The sequence below is a fragment of the Oncorhynchus tshawytscha genome, linkage group LG25, assembly GCF_018296145.1.
Source record: "Oncorhynchus tshawytscha isolate Ot180627B linkage group LG25, Otsh_v2.0, whole genome shotgun sequence".
Lineage (NCBI taxonomy): Eukaryota > Metazoa > Chordata > Actinopteri > Salmoniformes > Salmonidae > Oncorhynchus > Oncorhynchus tshawytscha.
Window position 1 is genome coordinate 30581899 of NC_056453.1, and position 19190 is coordinate 30601088.

At 43.1% G+C, this 19190-nt stretch overlaps 1 protein-coding gene across 27 annotated transcripts in view; it reads right to left on the reverse strand.

The window, feature by feature from the left end:
- The window catches only part of nrxn1a (neurexin 1a), a 616431-nt gene that overhangs the window by 194225 nt on the left and 403016 nt on the right, over nt 1-19190 (reverse strand). For all 27 annotated transcript variants that reach the window (XM_042306235.1, XM_042306230.1, XM_042306233.1 and 24 more), the window contains one exon: nt 17666-17847. In XM_042306235.1, coding sequence (XP_042162169.1) covers nt 17666-17847 — 182 coding nt within the window. The remainder of the gene's footprint in view (nt 1-17665; nt 17848-19190) is intronic.

The following is a 19190-nucleotide window of genomic DNA, read 5'->3' on the forward strand; positions in this document are numbered from 1 at the left end:
GAACTGCATGATCCCTTACCTCCCTCCCAGACACATAACCCCCAGAGTTACCTCCACCATCTCTGGCGTTTCTGATGTCCCTTGTGTCTCTGAGACTCCTTGGAGCGGGTGCTGCAGGTTGTGGTGGGCCCCCTTTACGTGCATTAAGATACTGCAGTGCAAGCTTGGCCGCCATAAGCCCGTCCTTGGGCTCGTGCTCTCGGACCCAGGTTCGAATGTCGTGTGGTAGAACTTGTAGAAGTTGCTCGAGGATGATGACCTCCCGATTTCGTCCTGTGTCTTCTCCCCGGTCGAACCCATCGTCGGTAGAGACCCTTGAGGCGGTGGTACGTCTCTGTCGGCGACTCACCCGATGGCGTTGATGCAGCTCTGAAGCGTTGACGGTAGGTTTCCGGTGAGATGTCAAACTTCACCAGCAGCGCTTCCTTCAAGCCCTTGTAGACATTGGCCAGCCCCTCATCCATTGCTGTGTAAGCCTCTAAGGCCTTGCCCGTGAGCAATGGGACAAGCCTGCAGGCCCACTCTACCTCAGGCCACTGCCACGTCTTAGCCATGCGCTCAAACCTCAGCAGGTAGTTTTCAATGTCCTCCCCTGCTGGTATGAGGGCATCTTTGGCTCCTTCCTCAGGAATGCTGGAAGATGGACGTTAACACTGCTGGACTGGTCTCCTGGTGCTGGCCTCATTACTGCTTGGGGTGCCTGCTGTGGAGTTGAAGTCCCTGCTGCATCGAGCCTTTGTCGTCCTGGTGTTGGAAGACCCAATCTTGGGCTCTCACTGACGAGTTCCGCCTGGTGGGGAGCTGTGAGGATAGATTGGCGTAGGCCACGTAACTCCTGCTTGAGGTCTTCGTCCCTCCTCTCAAGGCAGGTGAAAAGTTGCTGAAAAAGGGTTACCATGGTTGGGTGTGGTTCTGGTCCCCCAACTGCTCCTTCAGTCAGCAGCTCACCCAGTTCTGGTTGTCTTTGGCCCCGCGGTCGGGCTCCTAGTTTCTCATACTTGACCTCTTCTTCACCAGACGATTCCATGGTATTCCACCCCGGTTCAACTTCAGGTACCTTTTCTGACAGTTGATGCTGTTGCTGAGAACGCAATCCTGTACGCATTCCTTTACCTCTCTTGTTGGAATTCACTGATTTGCGGTACGCCATCCCACCACTGCCACCATATGTCACGTAGAGTAGGCCAGATGGCTAAACTGGATAACCTAACCTCTATAAAAATAAAAAGATGGCGGAACCGCAAAAGTTCTTCTGTGCAAAGGTGTTTATTTACAAGTGATTCCGGAACAGAAAATAACAGTACTGCCATCAACGTCTACCTTATGGGACAGCTTAACAAACAATGCGCTCATCCACAACATTGATAAGTATAATAATTATTGTATCTCTCAAATATGAACATTGACAAGACAGAAGTTAAATTGTGTGTCGACCCACATTGTTAACTTATGGTATAATGGCGCAGGGAGGAGTGATGAATATGTGTGTGCGTTAAAGAACCAAATGCTGCCCGCGGCCAGTGACGGACTTCTACGTCACAGTAGAAAATAGTAAAAAATAAAGAAAAACCCTTGAATGAGTAGGTGTGTTGAAACTTTTGACTGGCACTGTATTTATATGTGTGTCTTTTCCTACTAAATACTTTGCTGAGGAAAAATAGAATTGCTACGATTGTGATAGATTGTTGTCTCACTTAGCTATCTTCAAAAGCATGCACTATAAGTGGCTCTGGATAAGAATGTCTGCTAAATGATTAAAATGTCAATGTAAATAAAGGTTGCAATGCAAAAGCATTCTGTAACTAGAGATGAGAGCTATATAACTACAGTAATGACAATTTTCCTTTATAATCTTGAGAAAATTGCCTCCTTCCATCTATGGAGTCATTTGAGCTTCCTTCAACACAATGTAATGGAGGGATGGAGAGAGGAACTATTTTTACCACAGCCTGGGGGGTGAGACAGCTGTGTCAGAAGTCAACAGTCTTGGCCTTTCTCTCTGTGCATCAATGCAATCTTCAAGTGTACAAACACACACACCAAACACACGCATATTCACACACAACAATCCTCTCATTTTTAAAAATAGAATTTTCACCAAAGATTTTACTGAACATGACAAACCATGCCATATAAACAGAGACACTATATTTAGGAAAGGATATCAGAGCAAGGTTGGAAAGTGAAGAAAGACTGAGACTGATGTTCTGTATTGTGATCTACTGGCATTTCTGGGACATCATTTTTAATTGTACAAGAAGATTGTTTTGATCTAAGAGAAGCATATCCCTATCTATAGCACCACCGTACAGCATCCACAGCCCAACTAGCACTAGCAGAGCATCATTTGGAAGCTGCAGCTATCCTCCTAATCTGTAGGGGTCCCCGGCTCTGATCTGCTCTGCTGCTGGAACTGCTAATGAGAATCAATGTGTCTCTAAAGAAAAGGGATATGGGCAGAAGCGTCTGTGTCTGTCCTTAACCTTGTGGCCCAGTCAAAATGAACAGGCTTGACAGCATAACATTGATAATATAAAATCACATTTACTTAATGTTAGCCACGGTCACTTGAGGGGAGGCAAGGCCCCATCATTTATTGATGTATTGCTTTGAAGACGACAAGTTACACCCACTGTGATTTGTTATAGCAATAAAAGGATGGACATAGTGTCTCATCTCTCTGTCGAATGTCTCTCTCTCTCTCTCTCTCTCTCTCTCTCTCTCTCTCTCTCCCTCCTCTCTCTCTCTCTCTCTCTCTCTCTCTGTATTTGTCTCTGTCTCTCTCTCTCTCTCTCTCTCTCTCTCTCTCTCTTATATCCTTCCATCCCTCTATACCTCTCTCTCTAGCCATTTAGCGTTGTAGCGGGTCTGAGCATGAGCAAATGGTGAAATTATTGCAATTGAAAGATAAGTCAGGGTAATTCCTACGCACTCCTCGCCCAGTCACAATGTGGAGCTGATGACACTTTATTCTTTGGGGACAGGTATTGTATATCATCCAAATGAAGGGGCTGCCGCATGTAGCCCTGGTACTCTGGCTCGTTGTGAGAAAGAAGACATCATTGGCGGACGAGGCCATTCACTAACTGTTACAGTTCAATTCAATTCAAAGGGGCTTTATTGGCATGGGAAACATGTTTACATTGCCAAAGCAAGTAGAATAGATAATAAACAAAAGTGAAATAAACAATCAGAAATGAATAGTAAACATTACAGTTACAAAAGTTTCAAAATAATAGAAACATTTCAAATACTATATATATATATATACACTACCATTTAAAAGTTTGGGGTCACTTAGAAATGTCCTTGTTTTTGAAAGAAAAACACATTTTTTGTCCATTAAAATAACATCAAATTTATCAGAAATGCAGTGTAGACATTGTTAATGTTGTAAATGACTACTGTAGCTGGAAATGGCTGATTTCTAATGGAATATCTACATAGGCGTACAGAGGCCCATTACCAATGGCACGTTGTGTTAGCTAATTCAAGTTGATCATTTTAAAAGGCTAATTAATCATTAGAAAACCCTTTTACAATTATGTTAGCACAGCTGAAATCTGTTGCGCTGATTGAAGAAGCAATAAAACTGCCCTTTTTAGACTAGTTGAGTATCTGGAGCATCAGCATTTATGATGATTTATGATGAGCCTGTTCGATAACAGGCTCAAAAGGGCCAGAAACAAGTGACTTTCTTCTAAAACTCATCAGTCTATTCTTGTCCTGAGAAATGAAGGCTATTCCATGCGAGAAATTGGCAAGAAACTGAAGATCTCGTACAACGCTGTGTGCTACTCCCTTCACAGAACAGCGTAAACTGGCTCTAACCAAAATAGAAAGAGGAGTGGGAGGCCCCGGTGCACAATTGAGAAAGAGGAAGAGTACATTAGAGTGTCTAGTTTGAAAAATAGATGCCTCCCAAGTCCTCAACTGGCAGCTTCATTAAATAGTACCCGCACAACACCAGTCTCAACATCAACAGTGAAGAGGTGACTCCGGGATGCTGACCTTCTAGGCTGAGTTGCAAAGAAAAAGCCGTATCTCAGACTGCCCAATAAAAATAAAAGATGAAGATGGGCAAAATAACACAGACACTGGACAGAGGAACTCTGCCTAGAAGGCCAGCATCCCGGAATTGCCTCTTCACTGTTGACGTTGAGACTGTTGTTTTGTGGTTACTTTTTGGAATCATGAAGTAACCAAAAAAGTGTTAAACAAATCAAATTATATTTTATATTTGAGATTCTTCAAATAGCCACCCTTTGCCTTGATGACAGCTTTGCACACTCTCGGTATTCTCTCAACCAGCTTCTTGAGGTAGTCACCTGGAATACATTTTAATTATGCCTTGTTAATAGTTCATTTGTAGAATTTATTGTCTTCATAATGTGTTTGAGCCAATCGGTTGTGTTGTTACAAGGCAGGGGGGTATACAGAAGATATACAGCCATATTTGGTAAAATACCAAGTCCATATTATGGCGAGAACAACTCCAATAAGCAAAGTTAAAAGACAGTCCATCATTACTACAAGACATGAAGACAGTCAATATGGAACATTTCAAGAACTTTGAAAGTTTCTTCAAGTGCAGTCGCAGAAACCATCAAGCGCTATGATGAAACTGGCTCTAATGAGGACCGCCACAGGAATGGAAGACCCAGAGTTACCTCTGCTACAGAGGATAAGTTTATTAGAGTTATCAGCAACAGAAATTGCAGCCCAAATAAATGTTTCAGAGAGTTCAAGTAACAGACACATCTCAACATCAACTGTTCAGAGGAGACTGATTCAGGCCTTCATGGTCGAATTGCTGCAAAGACACCACTACTAAAGGACACCGATAATAAGAAGAGACTTTCTTCCAAGAAACACGAGCGATGGGCATTAGACCGGTGGGAATTTGGAATCCTGATCACGGCCGGTTGTGATACAGCCCAGGATCGAACTTGGGTCTGTAGTGATTTGATTTGATTTGATTTGAGTGATGCCTCTAGCACTGCGATGCAGTGCCTTGCACCACTGTGCCACTCGGGAGGCCCAACGTGCAAATTGTACGAAAGATAAAATAAATTGACAGCTGAATATAGTTAGTTTTTGTGCTTCCCTGGTTGCTCTTTTCTTGTGGCAGCAGGTCACAAGTCTTTCTGCTATGATGGCACATAGATATGGGAGTTTATCTGTGGGTCTGTGTAATCTGAGGGATGTATGTTTCTCCAATATGGTCATACATTTGGCAGGAGGTTAGCAAGTGCAGCTCAGTTTCCTCCACATTTTGTTGGCAGTGGGCACATAGCCTGTCTTGTCCCCAGGGCCAGGTCTGCCTACGGTGGCCTATCTCAATAGTAAGGCTATGCTCACTGAGTGTGTACAAAGCTTTCCTTAATTTTGGGTCAGTCACAGTGGTCTGGTATTCTGCCACCGTGTACTCTCTGTTTAGGCCAAATAGCATTCTAGTTTGCTCTGTTTTTTGATTAGTTCTTTCCAATGTTTCAAGTAAATATCTTTTAGTTTTTAGTTGACACTGCCACACTGATTCCTACCACTACTCACACTGAATGAATGATGCTTAGCCTTAGCAGAAGGGAATGGGGGGTTGGCACCTGGTTGTGAATCTGAATACATTACAATTAAAGAGTGAATGAGTCTCTGTATGCTGGATAACCACTTTGCATAAAGACATGCATTATCCACAACCCTAATCACTCACATTTTCAATGGCCTGGGGAAAATATAGAGTTATAAAGTAGATGTTTTATAGTTTTGTAATACCGCCTACTCTCTCACAGACAAAATACTAAAATAGTTGCAGAGAGGCAAGTTTAGAGAATGAAAAATACTGTGAGTTAGTAACTCAGAAATCCACCCACCTCCTTCCATTCCTTCCATAATCCTTCAAATCTAGCGCATTAAGATCCTTCTCTGCCACATAAACTGATGCGTTAGACAGTCACAGCTGTAGCTGCTCAAACATCATATCAGAAGACCAGGGAACTGAAGATGTGATATGCATGATGTGACTGATGTCAGGCTGAACCAAGCGATGACAGATCACTGGAAGAGATGGATGAATGGGTGGATTGTGTAGGTGTTCGCTTCGTATTCCTGACTACTGCTCATTAAAAAAACAAAAGACTGCAATTCACCAGAAGGGGGTGAAGTGTGTGTATATGTGTGTATGTGTGTGAGTGTGTGTGTGTGTGTGTGTGTGTGTGAGCGTGCGTGCGTGTGTGTGTGTGAGTCTTTTTGCATGTGTGTGTCTTCATGTTCGTGAGTTTGTGCTTCTGCATGCCTTTATGGGTGAACAAAGAAGTGAATACAAAGTGTTAAAGAACTTCCAACTTGTCGGCCTTCAAATCTCTATCTTCCTCCCTCATAACTTTTCCGCTACTCATCGTCTTTGTTCCGTTTGGCCTTTTATGTATTCTGTGGTTCTGTGGGTTCACTGGGAGACGCAGAGTGAGTAGGAAGTGAATGAGTAGGAGAACACAGATAACACAACACAATACATTTTGGGTGCCGGTACTGTTTATATTTAGGCGCAGGAGCTCCGTAATACTTTTGAGCTAATACTCTACAAGAGGAACGAGTGCTCAAGCAGTAGAACATTTGAGGCCCAAGTCAAGCTCTGGTTGAACATCTGTTTGCAATAATGTTAATCAGAAATCATCTATAGCAGTATGTGTTGCTAGCCTTTCGACTGAAAGGTTCATCATCTGATATGAGTGTGTAATCGTATCACCAACAACATGACATATAAACCACATTTGGAGAGGAGATTTAGATTGTTACCATGGCAACGGCTGGTACAGTGATCAGAAGTGAGAGAATATTGGGAACATACCAGCAAACACCGTAAATGTGCTGAGACTGCTGACAGCTAAAACAACAAGTGAAAAGACTCTTATCTGGAAAGTTACACCATGGATACACCATGCCAATTATTAACTTAGATTACTTTAGAAAATAAATAAACAGTGTGAAGTAGGTTAAACCAAGAAAGATGGGTTTTCACCTGTTGGTGTCTGTGTTTATAAGTGTTTGTAAGTGTGTATGGTGTGCGTGATAAGCCAACATTAACCAAAGTATTGAGACTTCACAGATGAGACAGCTGGACCAGGCCTCTGGAGGAGACAGTTCATGGCACGCTATCCTATCCCCCATAGTCCCATTAAAACACCTGCCCGGGGACTCATTTTCTCAGCAACCAACCAGCAACCTCCTCACATCCCAGCCCACATCCCCAGAGACCTAGGAACACCTTGGACCAGCACAACATTGGCACGCTATGCACACAATGATATACCCACGTCTATCCCTGTTGCTTTCATGTCAACCGGGTCCTGAGATGGGAGTCTGCTGTCACAAAGGTCCTCAACAACATCTAAGACCTACAACAACAGCTGTATGGCTATGACCAACCTATACCCTCCCTCTAGACCTATAGGAACAGCCTGGACCAGCCCCTCCCCTCCCTCTAGACCTATAAGAACATTTATGACTGGGCCTGCCTCACCAACCACTAACCCCCTCCCCTCCCTACAGACCTACACAGGAACACAGACCTGTAGCCAAGCTCTCAACCACCTCCTCCCATCCCCTCCCTATAGACCTAGGAACAACCTGTGACAGCCCTACCCTGGCACACTAATCCTACAATAACCCCCTTACGTCAACACACCACATCTATCTTTCCCAAGTCAGAAAGACAGGGTGGTTTGTATGAATAAAGAGGGGAGGAGAAGAGGAGAGGAAATAACAATATTAAAGGTGTAGTCAATCACAGGCACAGCGCAGCCGGCTGCAGTGAGACCGACGGGAGCATCGCCTGCATCACTCCAGTAGGAAAGTCATTATTTCCCTGCCATCCTCTTCGCTCCTCGCCAGAATATATTAACTTCACAGCTTGAGCTAGCCAGCCCGCCGCTGTCCTCCTTAGCCCAAGAGTGCCTACAACGCTTGTTTTGAAGAGACGCTCGCAATTAGAGTATGGGGAAAAAAGCACACAGAAACGCAATGGTAGAACGACTGCCCACCCCAACACCCATGCAGAGAGAGAGAGAGATACAGAGAGAGATAGATATAACGAGAGGGAGAGAGAGAGTGGGGGGAGAGACGGCAGAAAACAAGCTCCTGTGGCCCCCTGGAGTCCCACCGCAGAGCAGCACAGCTCAACACTGAAAAAACCTAATAATCAGCAGCAACACTGCCTCTCATAAAGCAAAACAACTGGTCTAGCAGATGGATTTCCACTACCTGTCTGACTGAGATTGAGATTCAAATGAGACATTCCCAATCTATTTGTACTTGTATCCCCAACAGTGCACTGACCATTAAAAAAGAATGCATAACAATGCCATATCAGCCATTCAAATTGACGTCGTCGGAAGGCCTTGATTCATTCTGAGCATTATAGTTCAATGGCGCAGACTACATCAAATTTAGCACACCACATTATGCATTGGTTTACATGCATGTAAACAATGCCTTTCGGAACCTTATATCTCTGAATTTCAAAACATCAGCTGGCTGCTTTGTAAATTAATATCAATGGGTCCTTGACGTATAGGTATTTAATTGCCACGGCGACGGTGGCAGGCGTTTGGAGAAAAAACGTTGTTCCGGTTTTTCCTGAAGACGTAATTCCATGTTTAGCACAATCTGCATAATGTCATAGTACGCCTGGATTTCATTTTCAGCTACAATGCAATACATTTTACGGAGATGATGCTTACATTAGCCAAGGCATAATGCCTGCCTTGTTGAGACAAATCTCAAGATTATGAAGGGACGTGTGTTACTACATACACTCATGAATAACATGAATATGCCTCACCTCAAAACAAGTGGATGCAAAAGAACGGCATTGTTGAAAAATGAGAACACCATCATTAGTGTAGATATGTGTCATGTTAGCAAGTGTGTTTTTGTGTGTGCTGTTATCTTGCAACTGAATAAATAAACGTTGTATCAAAACAAATGTGTAGGGTAATGATATTTCATATGGATTCAGTCTCTTACACGTCCCTCAGCTATGGCAATAACACTATGATAGTTGAAAAGGAGAAAATATCATAATCAGGGATCAATCCCTTTAGATCTCAGCTACAGTGTAATAACCCTAAAGGCAATGTATTGTCATTTAATAGATGGTCCAGTAATCCCTGAATCATTGTACAATGTCCTCCTATGTGTACACCTGAATATCTCTTCTGGAACCCTTTTCTCTAAGGGGCTTTTCTCATTGACAAATGTAGTTTCAATTTCCGTACACTGTATATAAAAAGGTATGTGGACACACCCTTCAAATGAGTGGATTTGGCTATTTCAGCCACACCCGTTGCTGACAGGTGTATAAATTCGAGCACACAGCCATTCAACCTCCATAGCAAACATTGGCAGTAGAATGGTATTATTGAAGAGCTCAGTGACTTTCAACGTGGCACCGACATAGGATGCCACCTTTCCACCAAGTCAGTTTGTCCAATGTTTGCCCTGCTAGAGCTGCTCCGGTCAACTGTAAGTGCTGTTATTGTGAAGTGGAAATGTCTAGGAGCAACAAGGGGTCATCCACGAAGTGGGAGGCCACACAAGCTCACAGAATGGGACCGCCAGGTGCTGAAGCGCGTAGCATGTAAAAATCTTCTGTCCTCGGTTGCAACTTTTTTTTTAATAGATTTTTTATTTTAGCAGGTAAGTTAACTGAGCACAAATTCTAATTTACAGCAACAACCTGGGGAATAGTTACAGGGGAGAGGAGATGAATGAGCCAATTGTACGCTGGGGATGATTTGGTGGCCATGATGGTATGAGGGTCAGATTGGGTGTTTAGCCAGGACTTTGGATGGGGTGTTAAACAGGTGTCCTGACTCTCTGTGGTACTAAAGTACTTATTGTAAGAGTAGTGGTGCTACTCTTACAATAAGTACTTTAGTACCACAGAGAGTCAGGACACCCGTTTAACACCCCATCCAAAGACGGCACCCTACACAGGGCAATGTCCCCAATCACTGCCCTGGGGAATTTGATATTTTTTAAACCAGAGGAAAGGGTGCCTCCTACTGGCCCTCCAACACAACTTCCAGCAGCATCTGGTCTCCCATCCAGGGACTGACCATGGACCAACCATGATTAGCTTCAGAAGCAAGCCAGCAGTGGGATGCAGGGTGGTATGCTGCTGGAAGTGCAACAACCACTACCAAGTTCCAAACTGCCTCTGGAAGCAACATCGGCACAAAAACTGTTAGTCGGAAGCATCAAGAAATGGGTTTCCATAGCCGAGCAGCTACACACAAGCTTAAGATCACGAGGTGCAATGTCAAGTGTCAGCTGGAGTTGTGTAAAGCTCACCACCATTGGACTCTGGAGCAGTGAAAACAAGTTCCCTGGAATGATTAATCCCTCTTCACCATCTGGCAGTCTGACAAACTAATCTGGGTTTGCGGATGCCTGGAGAACGTTACCCAGCCCAACGCATAGTGTCAACTGTAAAGTTTGTTGGAGGAGGAATAATGGTCTGGGGCTGTTTTTCATGGTTCGGGAGAGCATACAATGACATTCTAGATGAACACCTTTGGGATGAATTGGAACGCAGGCTGCGAGCCAGGCCTAATCGCCCAAAATCAGTGCCCCACCTCACGAATGCTCTTGTGGCTGAATGGAAGCAAGTCCCTCCAGCAATGTTCCAACATCTAGCGGGAAGCCTTCCCAGAAGAGTGGAGGCTGTTATAGCAGCAAAGGGGGGACCAACTCCATTTTAATGCCCATGATTTTGGAATGAGATGTTCAACGACCAGGTGTCCACATGCTTTTGGCCATGTAGTGTAATATGTACATTAAGTTTTACGAATATAAAAGCACAGTAGGCCTGCCTAACAACGTTACAACAAGTCAGGCTTCATTTGTATCAATATACAAATGATTTGCCCTCCATGTGGTAAAAGCTAATTGCGCCTGAAAACATGGGTGTAATATAAGTGAATTAGCTGGGGAGAAGTGACAAGCAACGAGCTGTTTTATAAGGAAGCCCATATCTGCCACCCCCCAAAAAATGCATACATTGAAATGCCTCATGATATGTCAACTCATGCTAAATGAGCCTGTGCTTCAGTCTGATCAACTTCGGCCTTTAGCAACCACAGCTGCAGGTAGCCTACATCCCTTCTGATAACATGTGCTTTACATTCAAACCCCGGATGGCTACCTAGGCCTTTTAAATCCAAAATGATTCCCTGGAATGAATCAATCAACACAATAGTGATGACATTCTGTATGAATAACTTTAACTACAGATGCAACCCCGCATATAGCAAGCTGAGCCCTGTTATTCGTTATATTGTCCAATCACAGTTGTTGTCTTGGTCTGTGTAAAGAACAATCCCTGTTAGTTTTAAAATATAATTAATATGAACAAGTAAAAGGTTGCTGCAGTTTGACAGGGTTGTAATGTTTTCATCCTCCCTAGGGCAAGCAGTCTATCCATTTTTTAAAAGCCATATGACCTCATTAGAAAAATTATCTGGTCCCATTAGTGCACATATAAAAGTGTTTTTTCCCCAGCTGAGCTGGTTAGGTTAGCCTACCAGATCAGGAACAGCTCTGGGACCTGTGGTGCCATGTTAAAACTTAAAACATACAGTGCCTTGCGAAAGTATTCGGCCCCCTTGAACTTTGCGACCTTTTGCCACATTTCAGGCTTCAAACATAAAGATATAAAACTGTATTTTTTTGTGAAGAATCAACAACAAGTGGGACACAATCATGAAGTGGAACGACATTTATTGGATATTTCAAACTTTTTTAACAAATCAAAAACTTAAAAATTGGGCGTGCAAAATTATTCAGCCCCCTTAAGTTAATACTTTGTAGCGCCACCTTTTGCTGCGATTACAGCTGTAAGTCGCTTGGGGTATGTCTCTATCAGTTTTGCACATCGAGAGACTGACATTTTTTCCCATTCCTCCTTGCAAAACAGCTCGAGCTCAGTGAGGTTGGATGGAGAGCATTTGTGAACAGCAGTTTTCAGTTCTTTCCACAGATTCTCGATTGGATTCAGGTCTGGACTTAGACTTGGCCATTCTAACACCTGGATATGTTTATTTTTGAACCATTCCATTGTAGATTTTGCTTTATGTTTTGGATCATTGTCTTGTTGGAAGACAAATCTCCGTCCCAGTCTCAGGTCTTTTGCAGACTCCATCAGGTTTTCTTCCAGAATGGTCCTGTATTTGGCTCCATCCATCTTCCCATCAATTTGAACCATCTTCCCTGTCCCTGCTGAAGAAAAGCAGGCCCAAACCATGATGCTGCCACCACCATGTTTGACAGTGGGGATGGGTGTTCAGGGTGATGAGCTGTGTTGCTTTTACGCCAAACATAACGTTTTGCATTGTTGCCAAAAAGTTCAATTTTGGTTTCATCTGACCAGAGCACCTTCTTCCACATGTTTGGTGTGTCTCCCAGGTGGCTTGTGGCAAACTTTAAACAACACTTTTTATGGATATCTTTAAGAAATGGCTTTCTTCTTGCCACTCTTCCATAAAGGCCAGATTTGTGCAATATATGACTGATTGTTGTACTATGGACAGAGTCTCCCACCTCAGCTGTAGATCTCTGCAGTTCATCCAGAGTGATCATGGGCCTCTTGGCTGCATCTCTGATCAGTCTCCTTGTATGAGCTGAAAGTTTAGAGGGACGGCCAGGTCTTGGTAGATTTGCAGTGGTCTGATACTCCTTCCATTTCAATATTATCGCTTGCACAGTGCTCCTTGATGTTTAAAGCTTGGGAAATCTTTTTGTATCCAAATCCGGCTTTAAACTTCTTCACAAAAGTATCTCGGACCTGCCTGGTGTGTTCCTTGTTCTTCATGATGCTCTCTGCGCTTTTAACGGACCTCTGAGACTATCACAGTGCAGGTGCATTTATACGGAGACTTGATTACACACAGGTGGATTGTATTTATCATCATTAGTCATTTAGGTCAACATTGGATCATTCAGAGATCCTCACTGAACTTCTGGAGAGAGTTTGCTGCACTGAAAGTAAAGGGGCTGAATAATTTTGCACTCCCAATTTTTCAGTTTTTGATTTGTTAAAAAAGTTTGAAATATCCAATAAATGTCGTTCCACTTCATGATTGTGTCCCACTTGTTGTTGATTCTTCACAAAAAAATACAGTTTTATATCTTTATGTTTGAAGCCTGAAATGTGGCAAAAGGTCGCAAAGTTCAAGGGGGCCGAATACTTTCGCAAGGCACTGTATATATATTCTTTCTGTATGATCTACTATCGACATTGTACTTTTCTTTTGGTGGTGGGGATGGGCTTTCATCGGTTTAAGTGGTACAGAGCAGCTGGCAACTTCAGAATGTAACAGACTGCTACTACAATTTCAGGTAAAAACTCAATAAAACAAGTCTCACATTTTAATAAAATGTCTATACATTTCAGCTATTTCAAAATCATTGCTCTGCTATTACCATTTATACTGCTGGAGTTCGGGGCTGAACGAGACAATTCTGTTCACACTGCCCTGCTCGGAGGGGGACAACTGTCGGGCGAATGTCGTACGCCACCTACGGAGGTAGCGCTAGAGATGTACTAAGTTTGCAAGTTCACATTATTTAAAAAAGTATAGCCGACGGCATTCTCACTAAACCTCAAGAGAATCTGACGTAGTCTGAAAAGGGTCTAAGAGGTTAGATAGAGAGGAGAGGGCCGGGGGCGAAGAATCACTATTCCTAGGAGGTGCATTTACATGAATACTACCCATATAACAGAGAGAGAGAGAGAGAGAGAGAGAGAGAGAGAGAATGTTTGCGTGCGTGTGTCATTCCATCCTTCAAGCCCCAGTGGGTTTCTATCGCTCTTTTTTTCCATTCTATCATTCACAAATGGGAGCTGCAGATTAGAGGGATGGATGGAAGGATGAGAGGAGGGAAGAAGGGGAGTAAATACTCATATCTGGTTTAATCCTATCTCTCACAGACCATACACTCCTCCTAAGACGTTATAAGCTAGTCACAGCTCTGGTCATGGGCATATGGGGACGCCATTGAAAATGAAGGTCATAAAATATGGCATGAATGTTAAAGTTTGCTGTGGTTGACTTTGGGTTTCACTGGAAATGACATGAGAAAATCATGGGTAGATTCCATGCAATATAAAACAATGGTCTTTCAAAGAATACAGGAAATGGTTAGCCTCGTCCCAGATCAGTTCCAAGCTGACTCTCTGTCTCTCTCGCTCTCCCCCTCTCTCTTCCTCTCTCCTCTATCTCTCTCTCTCTGCAACGTTTAACAAAGCCCCTCAAATGAACATGTAATAAATAAGTAAATGTAAAACCAGGAGGAGCATTGAGAGCGGCTGCTGATGCGAGGGGAGGAAAGAAGAGGGAGGATGACACACAAACACACGCACACATACACAAACACACACACACACACCAAAGGAGAGAGAGGAGGATGAGTTTCACAGCCCAGTGCCCTCGCTGCAGTAATAACATGCCTATCATCATTTCCTCACTGTAAGTGCTCTCGGAGTCACAGCAGCGCTCACGGAGGGAGCACAGACACACACACACACACACGCACACACACACAGAGCAAGGTGCACGCGTCTGCTACTAGCAGAGCCGTATGACTTCCCTCCCCCTGCTGCCTCACACCATATGAGGCTCTCCCTCCTTCCCTCCCCCTGACTCCAGGGTTCCCGGATCCTGCTCCAGGGGGCCCTAGAGAGCGACAAAGGGGCGCATTAATATGAGGTGCAAATATGTTGCTGTGCCTGCGTGTGATATGTGCTCCAGCATCCTAGGCTGAGACCCAAATGGCATCAGATTCCCTATTAAGTGCACTACTTTTGACCGGCGCTCTGGACAACAGTAGTGCACTGTATAAGAAATACGGTGCCATTTGGAAGTCAGCCTTAAGTCTAATCAGAGAGCACCAGCTGCAGCACAGATACACATTTAGCCAAGCCTCTGTTGAAGTCATTAACTCTTAGCTTTGCTGCTAGGTACTCCAAGTCCGTTGGGGGTTGGGGGGTGAGTGAGCATGTAAGGGTGTGTGTGAGGTGTGGGGGTGGAGCAGGTGTGTGTGTGTTTGTGTGTGTGCGTTTCAGCAAGATGTAAGATAACGCATTTATTTTACATATGAAAGGTGTCCATGAGTTCACTGTCATTTTATGTAGGAGTCCATGGGGTTGTGTTTGCGTGTGTGTGGGGCTGTATGGATTCATGTTGGTATGTGGGAGTGCTTGGATGAGTTGGTCTGTGTTAGCGTGTAGGAGAGTACAGTTATTTTATCTATCTATTGTAAGTGTCCCTTCCCCTCCCAGCCAGAGCTCCATCCAGTCCCTGTGTTAAGACGCTGTAATGTCAGATAACATAGTGTGTGTGTAATAACACACTGTGACGTCAGATGGTGTGGTGCGTGTTTGTAAGTGTGCTGTTATTCTTTCAAACGGTCCTGTTCTTCCCTGTCGTTAGTTTAATGTTCCATGCCTTAGTCCCAGAATCACCTGGTGTGTGTGTGTGTATGTGACCACTGCTGTGTGTCCTGAGGACTGATTGATGTGTTACTGCATGTTAAAGTGTACAGTATGTGGGCAGTGGCAAGCTACATTCAAGTTTATTGCCTATGTACAGAATGTGTATGTGTATGTTTGCAGTTGTAGTAGTGGTGTGTGTTTGTGTGCACGTCCATCTGACGTGTGTGTGTGTGTGTGCGTGCGCACAAGCAGCATGTGTGCCTGTGCTCACTCTCTGCCTGCATCTATCAGTATTCTGAGGGAGTGGGTGGGTGGTTGGTGGAGGAGGGTGGGTCAGGGAGGCAGAAGGCAGTAGAATTACAGGGCAGGTCAGAGCTGTATAAAACAACCCCCATTACTGTGTTGTCTCTGACTAGGCTCTCTGTACTTACAGCTCACAACACGTGGACCAGATCAGGGGAGGGAGGCGGGAAGCAACATCTTGTTAGTACCAGAGCAGCAGGGATTTGACGCCTGTCGAATGGCAAACAAACTGTTCCCAGGGCTACTAGTGTGAAGCCACACCGACGTGTCTGTATTCATTTGCCGTCATCATTAAACGACGGATTAATATTATCAGGCCGTGGTGATGTTACTTTGCTGTAGAACCTTTACCTCATCTTTTTGTTTGGTGTAGTTGTCCTTGACATGATCGTCATCATCATCATCAACATCATCATCACCGTCATCACCATCATCATCATCACCATCACATCATCTGTATCACCATCATGGTACATGTGTGTGTGTGTGTGTGTGTGTGTGTGTGTGTGTGTGTGTGTGTGTGTGTGTGTGTGTGTGTGTATGTGTGTGTGTGTGTGTATCGTGATATAATATATAAACAAGTGAGGTTGAATAGAGTAAAGTAGAATAGAGTAAAGTCGAATAGAGTAGAGTAGAATAAAATAGAATAGAGTAAAGTAGAGTAGAATATAATATAATAATAAAGTAAAGTAGAGTAGAACAGAGCAGAGTAAAGCTTAATATAGTAGAGTAGAGTCAAGTAGAGTCAAGTAGAGTAGAATAGAGTAGAGTAGAGCATAATATAGTAGAGTAGAGTAATGTAGAATAGAGTCATGTAGAATAGAGTAAAGTAGAAAAGAGTAGAGTAGAATAGAGTAGAATAGAATAAAGTAGAATAGAGTAGAATATAATAGAGTATTTATAGAGTAGAGGAAAGGAGAGTAGAATAAAGTAGAATAGAGTAAAGTAGAGTAGAATAGAATAGAGTAGAAAAGAGTAAAGTAGAGTAAAGTAAAGTAGAGTAATTAGAGTAGAATAAAGTATAAAAGAGTAAAGTAGAGTAAAGTAAAGTAGAGTAATTAGAGTAGAGTAGAATAAAGTATAAAAGAGTAAAGTAGAGTAAAGTAAAGTAGAGTAATTAGAGTAGAGTAGAGTAAAGTCGAGTAGATTAGAGTTGAGTAGAATATAGTAGAATAGAGTAAAGGAGAGTAGAATAAAGTAGAATAGAGTAAAGTAGAGTAGAATATAATATAATAATAAAGTAAAGTAGAGTAGAACAGAGCAGAGTAAAGCTTAATATAGTAGAGTAGAGTCAAGTAGAGTCAAGTAGAGTCAAGTAGAGTAGAGTAGAGCATAATATAGTAGAGTAGAGTAATGTAGAATAGAGTCATGTAGAATAGAGTAAAGTAGAAAAGAGTAGAGTAGAATATAGTAAAGTAGAATAGAGTAAAGTAGAGTAGAGCAGTAAAGTAGAATAGTCAACTAAACTAGAGTAGAGTAAAGTAGATTAGAGTAAAGCAGAATAAAGTAAAGTAGAGTAGAGTAGTATAGAGTAAAGTAGAGTAGAACAGTAAAGTAGAGTAGAGTAAAGCAGAATAAAGTAAAGTAGAGTAGAGTAGTATAGAGTAAAGTAGATTAGAACAGTAAAGTAGAGTAGAGTAAAGCAGAATAAAGTAAAGTAGAGGAGTAGTATAGAGTAAAGTAGAGTAGAACAGTAAAGTAGAGTAGAGTAGACTAGAGTAAAGTAAAGTAGAGTAGAGCAGTAAAGTAGAATAGAGTCGAGTAGAGTAGAGTAGATTAAAGTAGAATAGAATAGAATAAAATATAGTAGAGCATCAGTAGGACTAGAGCAGAATAGAGGATGAGTAGAACATAGTAGACTCAGTGACTTACAATGTGTAGCTTCAGGTAGTCTCCAAGGCCAGAGGAGCTATCCACCCTCACCAGAACAGCATCTTTCAGCTGTGTGCTGAAGCCTATGGCCAGCCTGTCTGCCCGCGTGCTGGGCCTGTCATTGGGAGGCCATGTATACGTGATCAGACCGCCGTCACGCCCAAATATATACGTAGTTCCAGCTGGAGAGAGAGGAGAGAGAGGAGAGAGGAGAGAGAGAGGAGAGAAAGAGGAATCTTAGCATGGAAATGTCTTTAAATGGGTAAATGTGCTTCACAGCGTTTAAAGTCAGGATAATAGTGTAACTGATGGGAAAGAAAGTAGGCTGGATGTGAACATTCCCTGATGTACTCCAGAATACTTTCTGTGAAGCTGTACATGAGTCATCAAATTTACGAAACATAAACACAAAAGCTATAGTAACGCCAAGGCATTCAAATAGCAACTTAAGCTTCATGAAAATGGGAGCCATTTTCTTCCAGAGAAGCAGTTTCCGGTATGTGTAAGAATGTCTCATTATTACACAACACTGGAGCTTCTGGAAGACTAGATATACAAGCAGGGCGCAGAGAGAGAAAATGAACACCCAGCTGTCCCCCTACGCGGCTCATGTAAGCGTCATGCGGTCGGCAGCCACCTCCCGGTCTCGTATGCCTCGTTAGTGGTCACAAAGGCAGACAGCACCTGCAGCTGTATCTTGATTGGCTGCCTGGGCTAATGACAAACCTTTAGAGGACAAAGCCAGCTAGGAAACCATTTCCTGTCTCGACAGGAGTAAAGCACGTTACACCTCGGTCTTCTGTAGACGTATCAGTGAGGTGATAAGGTGTGTGTGTGTGCTTGTGCGGGTGCGTGTGTTTGCGTGTCCACACGCAGTTGCATGTGTGTGCGGCTGTCTAAAAAATAAAAAAAACATGAGCTTCTAATTTAATGGAATATTATAGAACAAGTGTGCCATCCGGTTCCCCATTTGAAAGACTGTGGTAGAAAGCAAACCACCTGGGGGGTAGTGGTAGACACTAGTGACCTACTCAAATTGATTGGTAGGAGGAAAAAACATTCTCTAATAACGAACAAAGAGGTTTGCTCCCAAAGAGAAGAATGGAGTAGATATTCAAGTCCTATTAATAATCATATTTTGCCTTAGGGTTCTTTTACTCGCCAAGCTGTATGTAAAATCGATTCTATTATTATCATATTATCTTTACAATATGCATCAATTAATTCATTTTGGCACCAAAAAGAAGCTGAAGCACAAGAGTTATTTTTGTGTGTGTGTGTGTGTGTGTGTGTGTGTGTGTGTGTGTGTGTGCATGTGTGCATTTGTGTGTGTGCGTTCATGAGTGCTGTAAGACAAATGACTGGGATGTTGTAGTGCTTGACTGACAATGTCAGCTTAGCAACAATATCTGATTGATTACTCCAATGTTGTATCACACAGCAATCTTTATGTCGAAATGAGAAAGTGTGTGTATGAGAGAGAGAGAGAGAGAGAGAGAAAGAGAGAGACACAGAGAGAGAGAGA